The sequence below is a fragment of the Rhineura floridana genome, chromosome 11 (assembly GCF_030035675.1).
Source record: "Rhineura floridana isolate rRhiFlo1 chromosome 11, rRhiFlo1.hap2, whole genome shotgun sequence".
Classification (NCBI taxonomy): Eukaryota; Metazoa; Chordata; class Lepidosauria; order Squamata; family Rhineuridae; genus Rhineura; species Rhineura floridana.
The window spans coordinates 12,360,684-12,386,951 of record NC_084490.1 but is presented as its reverse complement, the minus strand read 5'-3'; the positions used below and the strand labels follow the sequence as shown (position 1 = coordinate 12,386,951).

Here is a 26,268-nt window from a genome sequence, read left to right as displayed (position 1 = left end):
TATGGTGTGCCTGGGTTTTGTTATGTTATATTTTATTGATTTATTGGATTATGCATTTTAATTTGTACTCAATGCAAATTTATTATAGTCTCTACTCTGTTATTCTGTTCACTGCTTTGGGGGACTTGGCCAAAAAGGTACATAAATAAATCAACAAATGAATGAATGAATTTGAAATAAGTCACCAAATAGCTTTCTTTGAAATGTCTATGTTTATATGCTCTGCACTTCATAAGAACATAAGGACAGCTTGATGAGTCAGGCCATAATCCCATCTAGCCCAGCATCTTGTCCTTACATTGGCCAGCCAGATGCCTGTGGGAACTCTGCAACAGGGCTGGCCCCAGGTATGTAGGGCCCTTGGGCACCACCTTGCCCCGGGCCTCGGGGCTCCCCTTCTGTGATTGGCAGGGATGTGCACGCGTAGCACGATGCATGCCATCAACCAAGATGGCAACAGAGGCTTCAGCCCCTTAGTTGAACCTCTGCTGCCATCTTAGTTAAGAGCAGCCCTCCACGTGCTGTGTGGGCAGCCACAAAACACAGCCATGAAAGGTAGCTTGAACGAGGGAAATGTGGGAGCTCCGAAGCTCCCACCCTTCTATCCCTGGCAGTGATCCTGCCAGGCCGCCCTTTATTATCCATAATAATAACCATTATTATCTGGCCAACCTCCTGAGGGCCACATGCCAGTTGTGGGTGAAGCCAATATCAAAAGTGGGTGGAGAAGCAAATGAAAATTTTACCTTTGTACAGTAAGGTTGCTTGTACACACAAACCTCTCTCTCTTCCATTGAGGCAAGCAAGAGGCATTATCAGAATTCAAGGACACATTTCAGCAAAGCAAGAATCACAAGGAAGATGGAAAGTAGGTCAGAGTTCTGAGGGCCACATAGAGAGGACTCAGGGGCCATCTTTGGCCCTGGGGCTGAGATTCACCACCCATAAGCATCCACCCCCTTAGACGGACCATCAGTCAGCCCTCACGGATGAGGTATCAGGCAATCTCCCTGTCAAAGGAATTGTGGGCCAGCTTCTATACCAATATAATTAGCAGCACTTACGCATTTGCCTTCACTCCAGAGAGCCCAGAGAGCCATCTGCCTTTCCAGGTGTCTGCAGCTGAGAGTGTGTATGGGCCTTACAGCCAACACAGGATTTTAACACAGGATATATATCCTACTTTCCTAAAGAAAATGCAGAGTCTCAAGCAGCTCCAGACCTTGGCAGTTTTCTCCTGTCCTACCCTGTCTGTACCTCCAAATACAGCGGCTATTATTTCTGCCCTGGTCTTGGCTCCAATCTTGAAACATTTGAGTGAGGGCAAATGCAATGTGTGTGCCTGGTGGTGGTGAGCGAGCATTGCTACACTCTGCATAGCCATGGCATGGGGAAAAATGTCACTTCTTTAAGAGCAAGCAAACAACAGTAAGATATTAGTGTTTTTACCGTTAGAGGCACGGGCACATCAAAGAAAAAAGCAACAATAAATAAGAATATCTTTATTGAAATGAAACAATGGCAGTGCTCTGGTCTGAAGGAGAAATACTATCATACTAACTTTTTTTTAAGGGTACATGTGTGCTCAGGTTGGTCAGTCATTAACTGCTCATCCTTTATCGAAAAACATACACACACACACAGAGTATAAATGCATGTATCAAAAACAAATTACATTTGAGGTTATCATCTAATTATTTTCATTGCAATGATGACACTTGATGGAATACACATGTAACAATCACACAGTACAGAATGCCATGTTCTTAAAAAATGACATAATCCATTTTATTTCAAGTATGGCATAATATTTATTCCACTGGAGTCTGCCAAATAACATTCTATCTAAATGGATTTGGGGCTTGTATGCTGGGTTCTCAAAGATAAGTGTGTACTTCCTCGTAGTGCCATAAGGTGGCCAGGTAACCATTACACTCCACTATGATCCTTTCCTTGGTTTAAATTTTGATCATTCACATTGGCCCACACTAAACAATAAAGAGGAATTGGTGCCCCTCTTTCCCAAATATAGAAAAATACATTAATTTGATCTCAACAGAAACATTTTGGTTTGGTTTGGCTAAATTCTCACCTGCTACTGACTGTTTTTACACGGTGACCTTTGTCGTCAGCAATCTCAGCATTCTCCTCAGCAACCTACCCAGAGCTTTTTTCACTTGATCATTCCTCAGACAGTAGATCAAGGGATTAAGAAAGGGTGTAACGGCTGTGTAGAAGAGTGTGACTGCCTTGGTGATCACTGACTGGCTTTCTCCACCCGGAATTAAATACATTGCTCCCACTGTGCCATAGAAAAGGGTCACCACTAACAGGTGCATTGATATGGTGGAAAAGGCCTTCTGACGACTGCCTTGGTTAGAGGACTTCATCAGGGTGAAAATTACTATGCTGTATGATAGCACAACAAAGAAAACATTGCCTAAAAACAAAGATTCCATGGACACGAAATATAAGGGGGGCATTTCCAAGAGGAGGGCAGGCCAAGGACAGAATTGGCCCAGGATCACATAAAAAATGGTCAATGACGTTAGGTCCACAGAAGGATAGCTGGGATGTCAAAATAACTGGGACAACATATCCCAGGAAGCCAAGGACCCAACAAATGGCCACCAGCGAATAGCAGGAATTTGGGGACATGATTTGTGGGTAGTGCAGTGGGTGGCAGATGGCCAAGTAGCGATCCAAAGCCATTGCTGAGAGGAAGAAGAATTCAGTGTTGCCGAGTGAGAATAAGATGTAGAACTGGAGGAAGCAGGCATGGAAGGAGATCAGCTCTGGAGGAGACACCAGGTCACAGAGCATACGGGGCACAGTTGTGGATACATAGCACAACTCCAGCCAGGAGAAGTTGCTCAGCAGGATGTACATGGGCAGGTGAGCCAGGTGGGCATCAAGGAATACCAGAGTGATAATGGTGATGTTCTCAGCTAAAGTGATGATGTAGAGGATGGTAAAAAAAATGAGAAACAGGAATCGCTTCTGCCTCTCAACTCCAAATCCCAGCAAAATGAATTCCTCCACTGTGGTGCCATTGGCCCTCTCCATCTGGAATCACATAACAGAATCACTTTTGTATACTTTCAGAGAGGTATTAATTACTTCACACACTTTAAGCCTGTCTGCTTCTCTGTTTCCACTGAAATGTTAAGGCTCCCATTATGTCCCAGATCCTAGATTATTAGTGAGCTATCACTCTGGTTATAGCACAGTGGGGAGGAGAGCCTGGCTGGGAGTCCAGAGTCTGTGAGTTCAGATCCCCAATCATGTCTCCTGGGTATCAAGGGCCAGCTAAAGATCACCCCCACAGGGAGTGGCTCAGGAGTTACGTGCCCTGCCACCTGTGCAGCCGTGGGCAAGCTGCATAGTCCCAAGGAGCCCAGGTGCCCCCCAGCTGGCAGTTGCGGACAGAAAGGGGCTGGCTTGTGCAGCTGTGGCAAGCTGAGCAGGCCCTAGCCAGCTGGGGAGCACTAGCCTCAGAGAGAGGCAATGGTAAACTCCTTCTGAATACCGCTTACGATGAAATCCCTATTCATAGGGTCGCCATAATTCGGGATTGACTTGAAGGCAGTCCATTTCATCACTGTAGAACAACTAGTTCTAGTGGGACATCAGATGTTGCTGGACTACAACTCCCATCAGCCCCAGCAAGCATGGCCAATGGTCAGGAATGCTGGGGCTGATGGGAGTTGGAGTCCAGCAACATCTGGTGGCCCACTAGTTGGGAAAGGCTGCTCTAGAACATAAGAAGAGCCTGCTGGATCAGGCCAATGGCAAATCTAGTCCAGCATCCTGTTCTCACAGTGGCCAAACAGATGCCCATAGGAAGCCTACAAGCAGGACCTGAGTGCAAGAACACTCTGCCCTCCTGCGGCTTCTGGCAACTGGTTTTGAGAAGCATACTGCATCTGACTATGGTGGCAGAGCACATTCATCATAACTAGTAGCCATTGATAGCCTCATGCTCCATGAATTTGTCTAATCGTCTTTTAAAGCCATCCAAGTTGGTGGCCATCCCTGCCTCTTGCATGAGCGAATTCCATAGTTTAGCTATGCGCTGCATGAAGAAAGAAGTACTTTCTTTTCTCTATCCTGAATCTTTCAGCATTCAGCTGCACTGAATGTCTGTGAGTTCTAGTGTTATAAGAACATAAGAACATAAGAAGAGCCTGCTGGATCAGGCCAGTGGCCCATCTAGTCCGGCATCCTGTTCTCACAGTGGCCAACCAGGTGCCTGGGGGAAGCCCGCAAGCAGGACCTGAGTGCAAGAACACTCTCCCCTCCTGAGGCTTCCAGCAACTGGTTTTCAGAAGCATGCTGCCTCTGACTAGGGTGGCAGAGCACAGCCATCACGGCTAGTAGCCATTGATAGCCCTGTCCTCCATGAATTTGTCTAATCTTCTTTTAAAGCCATCCAAGCTGGTGGCCATTACTGCATCTTGTGGGAGCAAATTCCATAGTTTAACTATGCGCTGAGTAAAGAAGTACTTCCTTTTGTCTGTCCTGAATCTTCCAACATTCAGCTTCTTTGAATGTCCACGAGTTCTAGTATTATGAGAGAGGGAGAAGAACTTTTCTCTATCCACTTTCTCAATGCCATGCATAATTTTATACACTTCTATCATGTCTCCTCTGACCCGCCTTTTCTCTAAACTAAAAAGCCCCAAATGCTGCAACCTTTCCTCGTAAGGGAGTCGCTCCATCCCCTTGATCATTCTGGTTGCCCTCTTCTGAACCTTTTCCAACTCTAGAATATCCTTTTTGAGATGAGGCGACCAGAACTGTACACAGTATTCCAAATGCAGCCGCACCATAGATTTATACAACGGCATTATGATATCGACTGTTTTATTTTCAATACCTTTCCTAATTATCGCTAGCATGGAATTTGCCTTTTTCACAGCTGCCGCACACTGGGTCGACATTTTCATCGTGCTGTCCACTACAACCCCGAGGTCTCTCTCCTGGTCGGTCACCGTCAGTTCAGACCCCATGAGCGTATATGTGAAATTCAGATTTTTTGCTCCAATATGCATAATTTTACACTTCTTTATATTGAATTGCATTTGCCATTTTTCCACCCATTCACTCAGTTTGGAGAGGTCTTTTTGGAGCTCTTCGCAATCCCTTTTTGTTTTAACAACCCTGAACAATTTAGTGTCATCAGCAAACTTGGCCACTTCACTGCTAACTCCTAATTCTAGGTCATTAATGAACAAGTTGAAAAGTACAGGTCCCAATACTGATCCTTGAGGGACTCCACTTTCTACAGCCCTCCATTGGGAGAACTGTCCGTTTATTCCTACTCTCTGCTTTCTGCTTCTTAACCAATTCCTTATCCACAAGAGGACCTCTCCTCTTATTCCATGACTGCTAAGCTTCCTCAGAAGCCTTTGGTGAGGTACCTTGTCAAACACTTTTTGAAAGTCTAAGTACACTATGTCCACTGGATCACCTCTACCTATATGCTTGTTGACACTCTCAAAGAATTCTAATAGGTTACTGAGACATGACTTTCACTTGCAGAAGCCATGCTGGCTCTGTTTCAGCAAGGCTTGTTCTTCTATGTGCTTAGTTAATCTAGCTTTAATATAAGAGAGGGAGAAAAACTTTTCTCTATCCACTTTTTTCAAGCCATGCATACTTTTATACACTTTTATCATGTCATCTCTGACTCACCTTTCCTCTGAACTAAAAAAGTCCCACATGCTGCAGTCTTTCCAGTCTAATAATAAATGGTATCCCATGGTCCCACAGATCCATTACAGTGCTAGCTGTCAGCATCACTAGAGCAAAGATAAGATGAAAAAGCCTCCTTTGCGATTTCAGCCTTGGATAGATATATGATCCTAGGATTATCATGGGGGTTGTATCTGCAATTGGTACTTAAAACTCATCCCAGTCTTATTTCCTCCCTTGCTGCTCCCAATGCAAACTGCATCATGCACATTGCACACTCTGCCTACAGGACACAGATATTCCCTCTTTGCACAATGGCATGTCAATTTCACCTCTGCCTTCCAGATGCTAAGGGTGGCTTGCCTGGGTCTTCTTGACTGTCTCCCATTCAAGCTAAGACCTGCTCAGCTTTAATTATATAATTACACTTGTTCCACTAACTTCTCCAAGTAGCTCCAGGATGCAGGGTTTACTTGGGTTTGGTTCCCTTTGGAAGGCTGTCACTGGAGGGTTTTTGGCATATTGTAATATTTGTGTGTATTTTAAAATGTACAGGGTGTGCATTGATGAAGCCATAGAGCTTAAATACTCCAAGAGAAAGCTGAATTGCATTGCTTCCACATCATATCTCTAAGATTGTTAAAGAACTCAAACCTCAGCTCTCTGTGTCACATCTTCTGCCTCATTCAAATTGCACTGTCCTTTTCACACCCAAGCTCTTGGATTATCTCATCGTTAATCGGGTGCCCTTTTTCTGATTGCTTCTACCAATTTAAAACATTCCCAAAATGATGCTGTATCCAACATCAATTAGCTAATATTTTAGTTCCCATGGCAACATATTTCTTGTATTTCACCTAACAAAGGCGCTAGGCCAGAACTAGCCAGCAAATCTAACCCTCTGCTGTCCAACCCCCGATCCCACAATAATATAATACCATCAGGTCCTCCATTGTCTGGGCTCATTTCTGTTCTGTACTGCCCATTTATGTAATGTGCATCAGGATTTACTGGAGGTCTTTTGTTGTTGTTGCTACTGCTGCTGCTGCTGCAGTTGTATTTTTCTTTTTTTGTGTGGAGGCCTACCTTCTTCTTTTGATGGAATTCCTCCCCAGTTCAAGTTTCCACACAGGTTTCCTTTGCCTTGTTCACAAATCCCATTTCGGTGCCTCAACAGGTCTCAACATGTTTTCTCCATCCATCTCAAGGCTTGTCCCAAAGTGATGTGCTAGAATTTGGGGTGGGAAGGTGCTGCTGTCTGTGTCTTATGTTGGTGCCTATCTGCAGTATTATTGGAGTGAAAGCCATCAAGGACCATCTTGTGGGTTTGGTAGAAGAAATAGCTGAGATGTGTGAGTGCATGCGTGCACCAACCAATCTTCAAACAGTTGGTTGGCTGCAGTTTTAATCACTGACTGAAAAGCATCTTAGGTACGAGTCTCTTAGGAACAAGACCATTTTTCACTGAAACAAGATCTCTTGGGGAACATGACTCCCCCTCCTTTCACTGTGTTTCACAGGGAATTTTGTTTTCTATTCTCTATTTCTTCTATCTTGGTTAAGTTCATTTACAGGGTTAAGTATAGCCCAATTCTGATCGGGTGCAAGAATTTCCAGGAGTGCAGCACTTTCCTAAGTTTGGTTTCTTTGGAAAGAGATAACTTTAGGTATATTGGCATTTTGCAATATTTATGTGCAGCACTAGTTTGGTAATAATAGTAATAGTAATAATAGTAATATGCCAGTACTCATATCGTGATGCAAGTGCTATGGGTGCTAGCATACATCGGCTGCCATGGGAAGTAAAAAAAAAACACAAAGAGGTGATGGTACTCCACAACAGTGAGTAATATTACAGAGAGACAGAGAGAGAGAGCACTTTGTGTGTATTCACAAATATACAGGTTGAGTATAGGTAGAAGCACAGCATTAAACCACTCCAAAAGATTTCTCAAAGTTTCCCCTTCAGATTTCTAATGGGGCAGCCAACAGCAGAAGTTGTACATATGGTTGGGGGGAGGAGCCTAACTTTGGGCTTTCTCACCTCTGATCCAAGAAATAAAGTTGGCAACATTTCACAACAGCCATAAGGTTAGTTAGTCATATCCATAAGCATCAATGGATCTGCTCTGAGGAGGACTAGGGTTGAATACCACCCATTGTTTCCATAGCACCAGGCCTATGAAATGCTGTGCCAGGAGGGACTGGCTCGCAAAGTTCTTTTCCTGGTTTTGGAAGGACAGGGAATAGCTACTGGCTGATGATTTCCCCAGTAGGCAGTGTCCTCAACTGGTGGTTCATCAATAGGGCCTAATGATATTAGCTGTCTCCTGACCGCTGGAGATCTCTCCTGAATGTTTGAATGAGATACACATCAAAGCTTGGGGAAGACAACATCCTTCTAGCTGAAGAGAGGGGGCAGTGACACAGTAAGAACCAGAGTTGTCAGTTGTCAGGAGAGAGGGAGAGAGAGAGAGAGATTCTTGCAGAATGATGTATCAAAAATTGAGATTGTGGCCTAGGGCTGCCAAGCTTGCTCGCTTGGTGACATTCTTCCTTGCAGAAGTGCCTCTTTTTCTCCACTGATAAACTGCCTATATATGAGTAAATAAAGCAGATCTTACAAAGATCCCATACGTCTCTAGACCTCTCTCATTCAAAAGGAACAAAACTTTCCAGTGCTGCCATAGAAAGTCAACGATTTCTTTATAATCTTTTTAATTGTGTTTATGTTTTATTGTGTACATATTATTTTTATTTTATTTTATAGTTTTGTTGATAGAACTCACCTTTAAGCAACAAATGGAACTTACAACAAAATGTTGCAGTGTAGAGCACGCCTGTTTATGGCTGGCTGGCTGGCTGGAACCCTGCCAACTTCAAGGATACTCCATTCCACTTCCTCCTAGTTTTCTATTCCATTCCAATGGTCAGCCAACATTCCATGGCACCTGGACATGCTCTGTTTTGTGGTTGTCCCATCCCAAGAGATGTTTTTCCTAAATATTTTTTCCCCTTTTGCAAACCTTGTGGTTCGCAGAAGACAGCTAATGCTTCACTTGTGTGTATGGATGGTACCATTTTGGCTACCTGAGCACTAGCATCCAGAGAATTGAGATTGCTGTTAGCATGTGTCATTTGTAGCTACAAGACCAGCACTGTGGGCCATATTCTATCAATGGGGCTATGCCCTTGAGCATTGCGCGTTATACTTCCCTCTTTTTCATTGCTCCCTTTTGTTCATTGTTTGTCAATCTTGATTTTATTTTCTCTTCCCTTTACCAACTGACTCATTACTAGACTGAGAACTCTGTGGGTTAGAGATCTTTGTTTTGTTACCTATGAATAAATGCAACACTTCTCATGTCTAATAATGCCCCTTGTGTCTATCTGTGCATCCATCTCCTCCTCCTCAACTGGTTTGGTAGAGCAAGTGGAAGACACACTGTTGGAAATCTTAGATGTTGTTGGCTGCACTGAGAAATCTCTTGTTTCTCATTGGACAACCCTTTGGGGTTTCACCATTGGCCACGTTGGCTGGGGCTGATGGGAGGTGGAGTCCAACAACATCTGGTGGGCCAAAGGTACCCCTCCACTGCTCTGAGGGAATAGACAAAGCCAAGTCTGCCATTGTTTGGTGGAACTGGATGCCACCACAGAGAGGTAAGGTGAGATATACTGTTTTGGAATTTGGGTGTTGAGATGGACGATTTCTATGAATCCCCTTTCCATCCTCTGATTTGGGATCTGCAAAGGAAGAAACCTGTTCTACTGATCAGACTAGTTCCATTCACAAGTTAATGGATTCAAGCCAAGTCTGTCAAATGCCCCTATTAACAAGTGTAAGAACTGGCCAAGAAAGCAATGTGGGCCATTAAGAACTCTTTCAGAAGAGAGGCCTCCCCCACCCCCAAAGGAAATAGTTAGCTGGAGAAAAGGCTGGGAGCTGAAAGCAGTCAAAGAGACTCACTTGTTCTCTGTGTCTGAAGGGACCCCAAAGCTGTGGGCCTTGGGGAGCGAGATCCGTTGGACTGTTAATGCTGTGAACCCCTCTATATTATGCTCAAGCTGTATATATGTGTAAATAAAAACCATATATCCTAGTAGACATCACAGTCTCTGCTGACCTTCATTCCAAGGAAACCAAACCTTGGGTAAGTGCAGGAACCCCTGAAAGTCTTGCACCTCTCAGAGATTGGGTTGGCCTGGAATGATGATATTCAGCACTGCTCCTGCCTGCTTGAAATCACAACTGAGTGACAGTGAAGTGGGGAATTTGTTGTTATTGTTGTTATATGCCTTCAAGTCAATTATGACTTATGGCAACCCTATGAATCTTTTGAATATACTCATAGGGTTTTCTTGGTAAGAGGTATTCAGAGGTAGTTTACCATTGCCTTCCTCTAAGCCTACAGCACCTGGTATTCCCTGGGGGTCTCCCATCCAAGTACTAACCAGGCCTGACCCTGCTTAGCTTCCAAGATCAGGCAAGAAAAGCGCACTGAAGGCCACTGGGAATTATTCTTATTTTAATTATTTTATATTAATCATTTATTATATTTCCAGACAGCCCCTCAGCTGAAGTTCTCAGGGCAATACACAAGGAATACAGTCAAATACAACATGAATCAACCATAATATTATCCAACTCAGAGTTCAATTGCAAAACAGCAGCAATAGGAATATAGGAAACTACCTTGTCTTCAACTGCCTTTTACGCAGAGCAGACCTATTGAAATTAATAAGCCCTGAGTTAGTAATGAGCATTCATTTCAATGGGTCTAATCTGAATAAAAGGTAGTTGCCTATAACCCACTGAGTCAGACTATTGGTCCATCTAGCTCAGATTTGTCCACACTGACTGGCAGAGGCTCACCATGATTTCAGTGAAATGTCTCTCCAAGGCCTACCTGGAAATGCTGAGGATTGAACCTGTGACCTTCTGCATGCAAAGCAGATGCTCTGCCCCTGAGCCATGACCCCAAACACAACAGCTGCTGTAGTAGTAGTAATGTTAATGTAATAGTGTGGACTTTCTACAGAGAGGACCATAAAACGAGTAATCAAAGCTAAAGAGGGGAGAGCTGACACACACCTAAATACTCACCCTCCCAAATTTCAGCTTTATTCCAGACAAAATACCTCCCTCTTCCCCCATTATCCTACATCACCCTCTTTGTTTTCAACAGCCTGACCAATGCTTCCTTCACCTGATCGTTCCTGAGGCAATAGATCAGGGGGTTAAGCAGAGGGGCAAGGGCAGCATGGAAGAGAATAGCAGAAATCCTGGGATATGATTTGTGGGTAGTGCAGTGGGCACCAGATGGCCCCTGCCACTATCAAATCATCAGTCCGCCACCCAGCGGAGCTCTTCAGAATTGTCCAGGGGCTATTACATGTTGGCTCCAAGGACCTGGTAGAACCATCTGAGGCCCACTGTAATGAATTTGCTAGGCACTTCCAGGATAAAATTTTTAGCATCCGCCAGGACTTAGACTTCAGTGATATAGCAGGTGAATCAAGCGAGGTATCCAGAGCACAGCCTTGTCCCGATTTCTTGGATGAGTTTCAGTTGGTACAGCATGAGGATGTTGACAAGGTGCTTGCACAGGTCCGTGCAACCACTTCTGTGCTGGATCCTTGCCCTTATTGGCTAATAAAAGCTAGCAGGGATGGAACAGCCGGCTGGGCCAGGGAGGTGATTAATGCTTCTCTGCGTGAGGGGGTGGTCCCTGGCTGCCTGAAAGAGACCCTCCCTGGACCCAGAAAATTTTAATAACTATAGGCCAGTGGCAAATGTTCCATTCCTGGACAAGGTCCTTGAACAAGTGGTTGCAGGCCAGCTCCAGACACCCTTGGATGAGACAGATTATCTGGATCCATTTCAGTCGGGTTTCAGGCCTGGTTTTGGCATGGAAACAGCCTTGGTCGCCCTGTATGATGACCTCTGTCGGGAGAGAGACAGGAGGAGTGTAACTCTATTGATTCTTCTTGATCTCTCAGTGGCTTTCAACACCATCGACCATTGTATCCTTCTGGGAAGACTGCTGAGTTGGGAGTGGGAGGGACTGCATGGCGGTGGCTCTGTTCCTACTTGGCAGGTCAGCTTCCAGAGGTGGTGCTTGGGGAACATTGCTCAGCACCCTGGACTCTCCAGTATGGGGTTCCGCAGGGGTCAGTTCTGTCCCCCATGCTGTTCAACATCTACATGAAACCATTGGGTGTGGTCATCCGGAGTTTTGGAGTGCACTGTCATCTGTATGCTGATGACACACAGCTATTTCTCCTTTTCATCTTCTTCAGGTGAGGCTGTCAATGTGCTGAACCGGTGCCTGGCTGCGACAATGGACTGGATGAGGGCTAATAAACTGAGGCTCAATCCAGACAAGTTGGTCATGGAACCGACCAGAGGGACGGCAACCCTGGACTTAATCCTCAGTGGGGACCGGGACCTAGTGCGAGATGTAAGTGTTGTTGAACCGATTGGGAGCAGTGACCACAGTGCTATTAAATTAAACATACATGTAACTGGCCAATTGCCAAGAAAATCCAACATGGTCACATTTGACTTCAAAAGAGGAAACTTCACAAAAATGAGGGGATTGGTAAAAAGAAAGCTGAAAAACAAAGTCCAGAGGGTCACATCACTCGAAAATGCTTGGAAGTTGTTTAAAACCACTATATTAGAAGCTCAACTGGAGTGCATACCGCAGATCAGAAAAGGTACCGCCAGGGCCAAGAAGATGCCAGCATGGTTAACGAGCAAAGTCAAGGAAGCTCTTAGAGGCAAAAAGTCTTCCTTCAGAAAATGGAAGTCTTGTCCGAATGAAGAAAATAAAAAAGAACACAAACTCTGGCAAAAGAAATGCAAGAAGACAATAAGGGATGCTAAAAAAGAATTTGAGGTGCACATTGCTAAGAACATAAAAACCAACAGCAAAAAATTCTATAAATACATTCAAAGCAGGAGACCATCTAGGGAGGCGATGTTAAGGGAGTCAAAGGTGTACTAAAGAACGATAAGGAGATTGCAGAGAAGCTAAATGAATTCTTTGCATCTGTCTTCACAGTGGAAGATATAGGGCAGATCCCTGAACCTGAACTAACATTTGCAGGAAGGGATTCTGAGGAACTGAGACAAATAGTGGTAACGAGAGAGGAAGTTCTAAGCTTAATGGACAATATAAAAACTGACAAATCACCGGGCCCGGATGACATCCACCCGAGAGTTCTCAAAGAACTCAAAGGTGAAATTGCTGATCTGCTAACTAAAATATGTAACTTGTCCCTTGGGTCCTCCTCCATGCCTGAGGACTGGAAAGTGGCAAATGTAATGCCAATCTTCAAAAAGGGATCCAGAGGGGATCCCGGAAATTACAGGCCAGTTAGCTTAACGTCTGTCCCTGGAAAACTGGTAGAAAGTATTATTAAAGCTAGATGAACTAAGCACATAGAAGAACAAGCCTTGCTGAAGCAGAGCCAGCATGGCTTCTGCAAGGGAAAGTCCTGTCTCAGTAACCTATTAGAATTCTTTGAGAGTGTCAACAAGCATATCGATAGAGGTGATCCAGTGGACATAGTGTACTTAGACTTTCAAAAAGCGTTTGACAAGGTACCTCACCAAAGGCTTCTGAGGAAGTTTAGCAGTCATGGAATAAGAGGAGAGGTCCTCTTGTGGATAAGAAATTGGTTAAGAAGCAGAAAGCAGAGAGTAGGAATCAACGGACAGTTCTCCCAATGGAGGGCTGTAGAAAGTGGAGTCCCTCAAGGATCGGTATTGGGACCTGTACTTTTCAACTTGTTCATTAATGACCTAGAATTCGGAGTGAGCAGTGAAGTGGCCAAGTTTGCTGACGACACTAAATTGTTCAGGGTTGTTAAAACAAAAAGGGATTGCGAAGAGCTCCAAAAAGACCTCTCCAAACTGAGTGAACGGGTGGAAAAAAGGCAAATGCAATTCAATATAAACAAGTGTAAAATTATGCATATTGGAGCAAAAAATCTGAATTTCACATATACGCTCATGGGGTCTGAACTGGCGGTGACCGACCAGGAGAGAGACCTCGAGGTTGTAGTGGACAGCACACTGAAAATATCGACCCAGTGTGCGGCAGCTGCGAAAAAGGCAAATTCCATGCTAGCGATAATTAGGAAAGGTATTGAAAATAAAACAGTCGATATCATAATGCCGTTGTATAAATCTATGGTGCGGCCGCATTTGGAATACTGTGTACAGTTCTGGTCGCCTCATCTCAAAAAGGATATTCTAGAGTTGGAAAAGGTTCAGAAGGGGGCAACCAGAATGATCAAGGGGATGGAGCGACTCCCTTACGAGGAAAGGTTGCAGCATTTGGGGCTTTTTAGTTTAGAGAAAAGGCGGGTCAGAGGAGACATGATACAAGTGTATACAATTATGCATGGCATTGAGAAAGTGGATAGAGAAAAGTTCTTCTCCCTCTCTCATAATACTAGAACTCGTGGACATTCAAAGAAGCTGAATGTTGGAAGATTCAGGACAGACAAAAGGAAGTACTTCTTTACTCAGCGCATAGTTAAACTATGGAATTTGCTCCCACAAGATGCAGTAATGGCCACCAGCTTGGATGGCTTTAAAAGAAGATTAGACAAATTCATGGAGGACAGGGCTATCAATGGCTACTAGCCGTGATGGCTGTGCTCTGCCACCCTAGTCAGAGGCAGCATGCTTCTGAAAACCAGTTGCTGGAAGCCTCAGGAGGGGAGAGTGTTCTTGCACTCAGGTCCTGCTTGCGGGCTTCCCCCAGGCACCTGGTTGACCACTGTGAGAACAGGATGCTGGACTAGATGGGCCACTGGCCTGATCCAGCAGGCTCTTCTTATGTTCTTATGTTCTTATGACTGAGATGCTGCTAGTGGGTGGTTCTTCTGAGCGGATGGTGAATGTCCAACCTGTCCTGGATAGGGTTGCACTCCCCCTGAAGGAGCAGGTTCGTAGCTTGCCGGTTCTCCTAGAACCATCTCTTTCACTTGAGGCTCAGGTAGCCTTGGTGGCACAGAATGCCTTCTACCACCTTCGGTTTGTGGCCCAGCTACTCCCCTATCTGGACAGGGATAACCTGGGTTCAGTTGTCCATGCTCTGGTAACCTCCAAGTTAGATTACTGCAATGCACTCTACGTGGGGCTGCCTTTGAAGATGGTTCTGAAACTACAGCTTGTAGCGGCCAGATTGGTAACTGGACCAGATGTTTCAAACATATAAAACCGATTCTGGCCTGCTTGCATTGGCTGCCCGTATGTTTCTGAGCTTGATTCAAGGTCCTGGTTTTAACCTATAAAGCCTTACATGGCTTGGGACCACAATACCTGATGGAACGCTTCTCCCAACATGAACCCACCCATACATTATGCTCAACATCAAAGGCCTTCCTCCAGGTGCCTACTCCAAGGGAAGCTGGGAGTCTGGCAACAAGGGGGAGGGCCTTCTCAGTGGTGGCCCCCAAATTATGGAATGATCTCCCTGATGAGGTGTGCCTGGTACCAACACTGTTATCTTTTCAGTGTCAGGTCAAGATCTTCTTCTTCTCCCAGGCATTTTAGCATGTGTTTTTAAATTGTTTTTAAATTGTTTTTGTGTTTTTAATTTTTTTTAAAATAATGTGTTTTAAATTTATATATTTGTTTTTAATGTTTTTAATTGCTGTAAACTGCCCAGAGAGCTTTGGCTATTGTGTGATATATTAATGCAATAAACAAACAAATAAAACAGATCCAAGGCCATGGCTGAGAGGAAGAGACATTCAAAAGTGCCAAGGGAGAAAAAAATGTAAAACTGGAGGAAGCAGGCATGGAAGGAGATGACCCCACCTGGAAAGGACAGGTCAAAGGGCATCCTTGGCACTGTGGCACTCACATAACATATCTCCAGCCAGGAGAAGTTGCTCAGCAGGATGTACATGGGCAGACGAGCCAAGCGAGCATCTTGAACCACTATCATGATGATGATGAAGTTCTTGGCCAAAGTGAGGGTGTAGATGTTGAGCTCTTGTGCCCCAAACCAACAAAGCAGACATTACTTGTTGCACAGGACACAGAGGTGTGTGAGTAACAGCACTCCCGAGCTGGCAAACAGGAAGAAACCACTATTGAGCTTTGTGCCAGTAAAACAAACTTTATCCAAGTGCATACAGAAATAATCACCAACATAACCTACACTCCTATCTTCTCCCACACAGCCTGGCTCTCTGGGCTTGTGTTTTATAGCCAGCCCCTTTAATCCGGTACAGCTGTGTGTCCTTCACGTAATTACTGTGATATAGTTAACCCTTTCCCAACATGGGGAATGACTCAGCTTAATGAGCTAACAGTAGACAGCTGTAAAGAAGATGAGAAGGAGCAGGCGTCCCTGTGGTCCAACTCTGAAGCCCAGAAGAATGAATTCCTGCACTATAGTCTCATTGATCATCTCCATCTGGATCACACACAAAACTGCATGGAGGCTAGTCTTTCATTGTTCAGTACTAATCTAAAATACTCTGTTGAATGCTTGGAATGGGCAAACCGTCTCTTTATCTGGCATGAGTTATCCCCAACATGAAGCTATTTCTGAGATTAGGGCTGCTATCTGTTAATTTGCAAGGAAACAAGTTCTTCAGAACTACTGTGTTGGTGGCACAGGGAGGGTTAAACAAGTTTCTTTAGCACTTGGTAATGTGGCACAGACCCCGACAGACTGAGTTCAGTCTTAAGTGATCTATTTCTTCAAAATCCTCTTCATCTACTGATGGGTTTTTAACGTAGCAGCAACTGTTCTCATTGAGGATCTCTGAACAGTTATGCAGTGAGTCATCTGTTTTAAGCAATGCTCACAATGTCTGAGAATATCACTGTCTTGCTGGATCCAGAATTCTTTGCAAATAGAATTCTGCACCAAGAAGAATTCTGCAACCAGTAGTCACTTATGGGCTACCAGAATTCTGCAACCAGCAGCCACTGATGGGCTACCAGAAACTGACCAGAGATCCCCCCCCACCTGCAAATCTCAACTTTCTTTCTGCCGAAGTCTGGCTTATGGTTATTAAGCAAGCAGGCATCAACAATATGAATTTGCTTTAATCTATTATTTCTCCTGCAAAGCAGCAAAACGTACTGGAAACTTTCAGGCTATTCTTCAGAAATAGCATCTTAGCAAACCTAGCCCTCTAAGATGCCCATCTCATCCCTCTGTAATCACCTGATATTTCTGTACCTCAGTAGCACAGAGGAAACTGCTCCAACCAGCCAAAGATTGGATGTGCACAAAATCCCAGCATTTAGAGTCCCTGCATTCTTCATCGCTCAGAGCTGGGTTTGGTAGTGGCTAGAGAAAAGTCTGCATTGTAGGGTGTAGACTGGACAGCTTGGCCGCTGGTGCCATACTCAGCTTGAAGCCTTATTTTAAAAGGTTAGCTGAAGCTTCATCCAAGAAAGATGGCTCTTGAGGATTTGCCTTTCAAAGCTAGTTATGATTTCCATCCAAAGAAGAACTTGGAGATCGCTGAAGAGAACTAGTAATTTAAAGTATCTTGGGTTTCTTATGTACTGAGCCCTCCAAACTGGGTGAAGACAAACACTGGGGCTTGTTCTCTTTCTCATTGTTTTACTTTTTAAAAAAGTGGATTTCTGTATTGAAATAAAGTTGAAATTACAAGCAAGAGAAAGGGGAAGACATACATCACAATATAACAAGATCACTAATAAAGGAAAATAGAAAAATCAGTGATTACAACCCTTTGTATATTGTGGGTAAACATCTTCACTGAACATTGCAAAACAAAAATCAGGAGATGAGGCACTCTTATGTAGCTGAGTGTTTTAATTTTATGACTTCACTTGAGTGTTTGACAGTTTTGAGGTTTTTGGTTTTCTTGACTCCTGTCCATATTATACTGCCACCTTTCTCCTAAGGAATGTTTCCTTTCTCTTGAGTAACCTGCCCAGGGCCTCTTTCACCTGATCATTTCTCAGACAGTAGATCAGGGGATTAAGAAATGGTGTGATGGCCGTGTAGAACAGCGTGACTGCCTTGGTGGCCTCTGAGCGACTTTCTCCCCCTGGAATAAAGAACTCCACTGCCACACTGCCATAAAAAAGTGTCACCACCATTATGTGGAAAGAGATGGTAGAGAAGGCCTTCCTACGACTGGCTTCGTTTGAAGATTTTATCAGGTTGAGAATGACAAAGCCATATGATAGCAAAACAAAGAATACATTGCATGAAAACAGAACATACAGAAATGTTTGGAAGACAACGGTAGCATTTCCGAGTGGAGGGCAGGCCAGGGACAGAATTGGCCCAGGATCACACAAAAAGTGGTCAATAATGTTAGGACCACAAAAGGACAACTTGGAGATCAAAATCACTGGGATAGAAAACCACAAGAAGCCAACAACCCAACATGTCCCTACAAAGGCATAGCAGGAATGTTGGGTCATGAGTTGTGGGTAGCGTAGAGGGTGGCAGATGGCCAAGTACCGATCCAAGGCCATGGCTGAAAGGAATAAGCCTTCAGTGCAGCCAAGGGAGAACAAGAAGTAGAACTGGAGGAAACAGGCCTGGAAGGAGATGATTCCATAAGTGGAAATCAGGTCAGAGAGCATACGGGGCACAGTGGTGGTCACGTAGCACATCTCCATCCAGGAGAAATTGCTCAGCAGGATGTACATGGGAAGCTGGGCCAAGTGGTTATCTAGGGACACCACTGTGATGATAGTGATGTTCTCAGCCAAAGTGAGCATGTAGAGAATGGAGAAAAAGCCAAGGAGCAAGAATCGTGTCCGCTGTTGAACGTCAAATCCCAGCAAAATGAATTCGTGGATGGTGCTGCCATTGGCCATCTCCATCTGGAATCACATGACAGAATCACTATCACATACTATAAGGACTGAGATATAAATTAAATGACACGCTACAGTTCTGTCTATGCTATCTGTTTTAATGGAAGTCAAAGGCTAAGGAGATATGTCTTTTAGTCTTGGTACTCCTTCCACCCCATGTCTTGGATCACAAGTGATCATTTACAAAAGCTATTATGATCCTTTTTAACTATTAATTATAATAATATAAAAAGGGCAACCCCAACAAGCACACTTAAAATAAACACACAAAATTGCTTTGAGGCAATTTAGCTCTGAATATATCCAGGAGCCTTCCCTTCGTAAGTAAAAATGAGGTAGTTCAGATATTTGTGAAGGACACAAATTGGTCAGGCTGCAATTTGGATGGATACAAAGAGAGAGAAACATAGAAAGCTGAACTTTAGGGATCTGAAAGCCTCTTTACTCCTCAGAGATCAGATATGGGAGTTGTGGACTTTGGTTATGCTTCGACCTATGTTCAACCTGTATATTTTTATATGAAAGCTAATATTGGAGAGTATCATGACACCTCCCGTGACCTCCTCCAAAGGAAAATAAACATGGAATATCCAGAGCTTGGAAGATTACTTTTAAAAAGTAATAAATTACAGTTACAATTACTTGGCCAAAAAAGTAATAATTCAAGTTACAATTACAATTGCTCTGAAAGTAACTGATTACTTTACTTTTTAATCATTACAATTACATTTCAGTTACTTTTTTAAAAAAACGCCTACAAGGTGCTGGCCTTGGCTGCTTCACATCTAAGTAGCCTAAAACAATATTAAAGCTAAACACAGACACATAGGGGGAAGTAGAAGGGTTCAAATCCCCACATAGCCATGAAGCTCACTGGGTGACCTTGGGCCAGTCACTCCCTCTCATGAAAACCCTATTCATAGGGTCACAATAAGTTGGAATCAACTTGAAGGCAGTACATTTATTTTTTATTTTGAAGATGATGATGATGATGATGATAATGCAGCATTTCAAATTAATTCTGTATGAGAAGCATTCCATGCCAAGCTTGGAAAACCAGGGAGGAGGTATAAAATGTAGACAAACATACTTTGACAAAATGCTGTTTATCTATATCTATATCTATAATTAGCAATACAGCTGAATGATGTATGTAAAGTATTTTTCTTTGTCCCTTTTTTATTAATATTTTAGTACTACTGCTAAAGTTCTGATGAAAGAATAAAGCATTCATTAGCCAAATTCAAATGATTAGAGCACATCACATAAATTCCACTGAAGTTGGAGTTTTTGCTATAGAAAAGGCAAAAAACACATACCCTATGATAGCCCAATAGACAATCAGAACTAATATAAAACCCTACTGCTTCTCATTTGCAAATGTTGCAAGATCTAAGGTAACTCATGTGAGTTCAGGTGATGCATGTTATGTAAATCTGTATAGATATAAGCAGAGATTGTCAACAGTCTGAGATGTGTGTGTGCCAATGTGTGCGTTTACCTAAGTGGCAGTCTTTTACCCTGCACTGAGATCACTGAGACGTAAGACTTAGTAAAATAAGAAAAGCTATTTTATTTATAGAAATACATAGTAGATAGGAAAGGCATACCTAGTTCTAACTAACTAACTAACTTGGAGACACAACACCCAGGTTTGGGAGTTGCCCTCATGGCTCAGGAGGAAGAGAGCAGAGACAAAGGTGTCTCCTCTCTCTTGGATTACTTAATTGCTTAACTGCATTCTTTGTTTGCCTCTGTAATTCTCACTTTTTTTTACCCACTGTTTGAATGTCTTTTGGGAATGCCTACTGATTATTTGTTATCATTTGGGGCTGATTACCTTCAGCTATTATCTCGCCAAAGTTGCATACACATAATAGATTTGAAGCACATTTCCACCACCACCCCAAAAAAGAATCCTGGGAACTGTAGTTTGTTACGGGTGCTGGGAATTATACCTCTGTGAGGAGTAAACTACAGTCCCCAAGATTCTTGGGGAAAAGCCATGTGCTTACATGTATGGTGTCTACTGGGAGACTCTTATGGATTGATTCTATACTCCCAGAAGTAAATCCTATTTACTGCTATGGGAACTACTTCCAAGTAAGTATGCTTGGAATTGCAGCTTTTAGGTCATGCTTAATAGCCACCTTGTATCAAATTGAACAGTTTCCAATCAGATTTAAACACTAACCACTTAAACTGGTCAGAGTGTCATTCCCTCTGTTTCTGAAGCTCAGGCTGGAAGTGTTGTTGCTTATGTAGCCATGGTATCACCATCCATATCATACATAATAAGGAGTATTAGTGGGCATGAGGGAACCCCAAGTGTTGCTGAATACAAAAAAGTGAGAGAGAAAACAGAAAGGGGATGACTCCCAAAACAGCCCAAATGAGTACTGAGCATGCTCTGTTATGGAATGCTCAGCGGCTGTGTGAGTGCGTGAGTGCGTGAGTGCGTGAGTGCGTGAGTGCGTGAGTGCGTGCGTGCGTGCGTGTGTGAGTGAGTGAGTGAGTGAGAGAGAGAGAAAGAGAGAGAGAGAGAGAGAGAGAGAGAGAGAGAGAGAGAGAGATGTCTCCGCTAACAGAAAATTATAGAACAGTAGAGTTGGAAGGAACCTATAAGGTCATCGAGTCCACACCCCTGCTCAATGCAGGAATCCAAGTTAAAGCACACCTGATAGGTGGCTGTCCAGCTGCCTCTTGAATGCTTCCAATGTTGGAGAGCCCACCACTTCCCTAGGTCATTGGTTCCAATGTCATACTGCTCTAATGACTGACAGTCCTTTTTAGAGTGTTGAAATGTGTTTCAAATAAAATTCTAACCTTTATAATAGTCCAGATTTTTTTAATGTCCATATGAATGATGGGCAGGCTGGAAAGAAAAATAACTCACTAAGGCTACATCCACACCAGAGATTTATTCCACTTTAAACAGTCATGATTTCCCAGAATCCTGGGAAGTGTAATTTGTGAAGGGTCCTGAGAGTTGTTAGGAGACCCCAATTCCCCTCACAGAACAGAATTGTCTGAGAAGAGGGGCTGACAAACCACTTGGACATTGGAGCTCTGTCAGGAGAATAGGAGTCTCCTAATAAAACTCAGCACCCGTCACAAACTACACTTGCCAGGATTCTTTGGGGGAAGTCATGACTGCTTAAAGTGGCATAAATGTCTGGTGTGGGTGTGGCCAAAAGGTCATCCAGCGAGTTCATGGCTGTGGTAAGATATGAACTCAGAACGTCCCAGCTGCACCCAGCATGGAACTACACTTTCAGCAGCAAATATCAGAAAACCAACTCAATGTGTGCTGTCAACGTGCAAAGCATTTGCTAGGGTGCATTTGGGGAGGTGAAGCAGATGGAAGGGGCTGTTTTCCATGCCTACCACTTTACCAGTGCATTGCCCCATATTTTTCCTTATTGACCTCCATTAGCTAGGGGAAAGTGGCCAGGGAAGGGGTTGCAGATAAAAAGTTTCAGCAGCAAATTACCCCCTCTCATCACTTCTCCCTAACAAAATGCCCCCCACATCAGTAGCAGACACCAGCAGGGAAGTTCTTTTTTGAATTGTAATTCAGCTCTCATTCTGTTAATTCCCAAACTACACCAGTTGTCATTTTGACCTACATGCATAGGGAGAAAGACAGCGGAAAGGGTGTGCACAAGGGGGAGGGGATGACAAAGGATTTAGGACTTAAAGATTTAATATTCCATGAGTAGAAAAAAATACCCTATGCAAATGTCTATATTATTGCAGAAAAGTTCAGTTCTCCATATGTTTGCCATCTTTTCCTCAAGCACAACTGTTTTTGAGATAACAGTCTTATTCTCTCTTGCCCTTCACCAAAAAGCCATGTTAGTTGTCCAGTATATGAAATGACTGCAAGCAGGTGCAGCCCAAGACATTTTGCTACTTGAAGCAGAACAACAAATGGTGCCCTGCCCCCAAGTCAAGGTCATAGTACCATAGCTTGAAAAGTTATGTTGGCATTTGAGGCAGAAAATCTCACAAGTACCTCTTCCTGACAGTAAATATACAACAACCAAAAATTAAAATAGCTAATAATTTATTGCATGGTGCCCCAAATTAGTTGCTTGGGGTAGTCATCTCTTGCTGCCTAGTGAGAGTCTCTCTATGAGAGGCACATAACTGAAGCAAAACACACAAACAGAAGTGTGAGACTGAACCTACCTCCTAGTCTCTTGCCAGTTCCCAATAATTTTTGTCAGTCTGGGAATAAAACAGACTGACAAAAAACTAAAAACAGAGTCAAACCTCCAACAATATTCCAGAGAGAGGGAGAGCCACGTGAGAAAACTTCTCAGGTAAAACTCGGGGAGGGCATGAGAGGCGGTGGCAGCAGTAGCATGCTCATGCAACCTCGCAGTGGGCATGAGGGGGAGGCGGCAGCCATGTCAGGTGCAAGTACTGTGTGTAGAGGAATTATTTTTCAGGGGATTGGGCACCTTGGCCCCCAGACACACACACAGAGAGGTACCGGATCTCAAGCCGCTGGGATGCTCCTGCAACCTCGTGGCAGGTGCGAGGGGGTGACAGGCACAGGGGGACAGGCACGAGCAGAGGGTGCTAGGAGGGTGCCAGGGGAGGGGATGCAGAGGGGGTGCCAGGACAAGTGGAGGGGGTGAAGAGGGGGTGCAAGGACAAGCAGACAGGGTGCAGAAGGGGTGCAAGGGCAAGCGGAGGGGGTGCAGAGGGGGTGCAAGGGCAAGCGGAGGGGGTGCAGAGAGGGTGGAAGGGCAAGTGGAGGGGTTGCAGAGAGGGTGCAAGGACAAGCTATGGGGATACAAAGGGGGTGACAGGACAAGCGGAGGGGATGCAGTGGGGATGCAAGGACAAACAGAGGGGTGCAGAGGGGGCGCAAGGGCAAGAAGAGGAGTGGAGAGGGGGTGCAAGGGCAAGCAGAGGGGGTGCAGAGGGGTGCAAGGGCAAGTGGAGGGGGTGCAGAAGGGGTGCAAGGGCAAGCGGAGGAAGTGCAGAGGGGGTGTAAGGGCAAGCGGAGGGGGTGCAGAGGGAGTGCAAGGGCAAGTGGAGGGGTTGCAGAGAGGGTGCAAGGACAAGCTATGGAGATGCAAAGGGGGTGCAAGGACAAGTGGAGGGGATGCAGTGGGGGTGCAAGGACAAACAGGGGTGCAGAGGGGGTGCCAGGGGAGGGGTGCTGAGGGGGTGCAAGGGCAAGCAGAGGGGGTGCAGAGGGGTGCAAGGGCAAGTGGAGGGGATGCAGAAGGGCTGCAAGGGCAAGCAGAGGAAGTGCAGAGGGGGTGCAAGGGCAAGCGGAGGAGGTGCAGAGGGGGTGCAAGGGCAAGCGGAGGGGTTGCAGAAAGGGTGCAAGGGCAAGCTGAGGGATGCAGAGGGGATGCAAGGACAAGCGGAGGGGATGCAGACGGTGTGCAAGGGCAAGCGATGGGGGTGCAAGGGGAAGTGGAGGGGTGCAGGGGGGTGCAAGGGCAAGTGGAGGGGTGAGGAGGGGTGCAATGGCAAGTGGAGGGGTGCAGAAGGGATGCAAGGGCAAGCGGAGGGGTGCAGAGGGGGTGCAAGGGCAAGCAGAGGGGGTGCAGAGGGGGTGCAAGGGCAGGCAGAGTGGGTGCAAAGGGGGTGAGAGGGCAAGCAGAGTGGGTGCAGAGGGGTTGCAAGGGCAAGTGGAGGGGTGCAGAGGGGTGCAATGACAAGCGGAGGGGTGCAGAAGGGATGCAAGGGCAAGCGGAGGGGTGCAGAGGGGGTGCAATGGCGAGCAGAGGGGCTGCAGAGGGGGTGCAAGGGCAAGTGGCACAGGGGGACAGGCACAAGCAAGGGGTGCAGAGGGGGTGCAGAGGGGGTGCAAGGGCAAGGAGATGGGGTGCAGAGGGGGTGCAAGGGCAAGTGGAGGGGTGCAGAGGGGGTGCAAGGGCAAGCAGAGGGGGTGCAGAGGGGGTGCAAGGGCAAGTGGAGGGGTGCAAGGGCAAGTGGAGGGGGTGCAGGGTAACACATACACTCACCTCCACAGCTCTTCACCTCCGTTCTGCTGCTTGTGCCTTCTCCTCCTCCTTGCCCTCCAGCACTGTCTGGCTCCCCACTTCCTCCCTCATGCCTCCTAACATAGAGCACGAGGGAAGAGCTAAACTGCGCAGAAGCCTAGTATGAGGCACATGTCTTTCCTCCACCATTCCACCAATCACAGCAGCAGATGATTCCCCTGCTTCTCCCCCAGTAATGTCCAAATGTAATGCAGAAAAGTTACATTTGCAGCTCAAAAGTAATGAAATTGCCACTCGTTCTATTACAAACAAAATGTAACGAAGTTACCCACTCATTATGCAAAACAGTAACAAATTACAAGTAACTCGCTATTTCTAACGAGTTACATCCAAGCTCTGAGGCCAAACAAGAGATGGACTGATGGTCAGTTTTACCTATATTAAGCATGACTGTACGGGAATAAATCCCATTGAACTCAATAACATGCAAATGATCAAACTTGCCCTCTCCTCCTCCTCCCTCCCATCACCTCCCTTTTGCCCCTTCTCTCCCCCTTTCCCCCCTCCCTTCCCCTTCAACTCTCCTCCTTCCACCTCCCCTCCTCTCCTCTTCCTTCCTGCTTCCCTCTCCCCTCCCCTCCCCTCCCCTCCCCCTCTCCTCCTCCTTCTCCATAGTCAGTTTTACCTATCCTAACCATGAGTGTACGGGAGTAAACTAAACTCAATAAACATGCAAATGATCAGACCTGCCTTTCCCCTCCCCCTCTCCTCTCCTTCCCCTTTCTCCATCCCTCTCCTCCCCCTCCTCCTCCCCTCCTTCCAGTCTCCTTTCCCCTCCTCCTCCCTTCTTCCTCCCCTCCCCTCTAACTTCCTCCTCCTCCCCTGCCCACTCCAGACCTCCCTCCCTCTCCTCCTCCTCCTCCTCCCCTGTGGTCAGTTTCACCTATCCTAAGCATGATTGCAGATGAGTAAATCCCATTGTACTCAGTATTTATTTATTTATTACATTTATATACCACCCCATAGCCGAAGCTCTCAGGCCTGTTTACATCAATTAAAAACAAATATACAAATTTAAAAACACATTTTTTTTAAAAAAAAAGCAGTTTAAAAACACATGCTAGAATGCCTGGGAGAAGAGGAAAGTGGAGTGGTTTAAACATAGCAGGCTAAACACATGTATCTTGGGCAGGTCAAGTTCATTTTTTCCAACAGCTAAATTTATTGCTTAAGTAGCAACATATTGTAATCAGTCTGATTTTATATCAGACTGCCATTCCAGATTCAACTACTGATGCACCCAAGACAGAAATAGAACATAACCTCCAGTTTGAAACACAAAAGGTGTCTTCACCATCATATAACATTGCCCAATAAAAAGGCTTTGAAATTAATAAAAAATAATTTTGAGACAAATTTCTAGGATGACTAATGAGAGTAATATAATTTTCTAGGTTAGATGCTCTGTAGAAACAGGAGTAACACAGGAAAGAAGCAAAGCAAGAGCACCAACAAACATACAAAAATGTAATACTCCATCTTTGGAAATGTAGTCCTGATTGCAGGTGTTGCCATCACTCACTATATGCTCAGAGGCACGTTACCAAATTCTTCCAAGCTACACAGTAAGTGGCTTGGACTGTGAAAGACCAAACCAAATTGTGTTTGCATTTTTACAAATGTGTAGGGCAGTACAATATCTCAGACAGGAGGTCAGGTCTCCTGCTCCCCTGGTGCATTCAC

The 26,268-nt window shown here is 45.0% G+C and overlaps 1 protein-coding gene and 1 pseudogene across 1 annotated transcript; both read right to left on the bottom strand.

The window, feature by feature from the left end:
* Positions 1-1,530: 1,530 nt before the first annotated feature.
* On the bottom strand, positions 1,531-15,881 carry LOC133366309 (olfactory receptor 11H6-like; annotated as a pseudogene).
* Positions 15,882-17,596: 1,715 nt separating this feature from the next.
* LOC133367391 (olfactory receptor 11G2-like) lies at positions 17,597-18,550 on the bottom strand. Its single transcript, XM_061591493.1, has one exon. It carries the CDS (start codon positions 18,548-18,550, stop codon positions 17,597-17,599), a length of 954 nt encoding a protein of 317 aa, XP_061447477.1.
* Between the last annotated feature and the right edge of the window lie 7,718 nt (positions 18,551-26,268).

What these genes read in the sequence shown, in the direction of transcription:
- LOC133367391 (XM_061591493.1), bottom strand. Translation starts at nt 18,550, where the DNA reads ATGGCCAATGGCAGCACCATCCACGAATTCATTTTGCTGGGATTTGAC.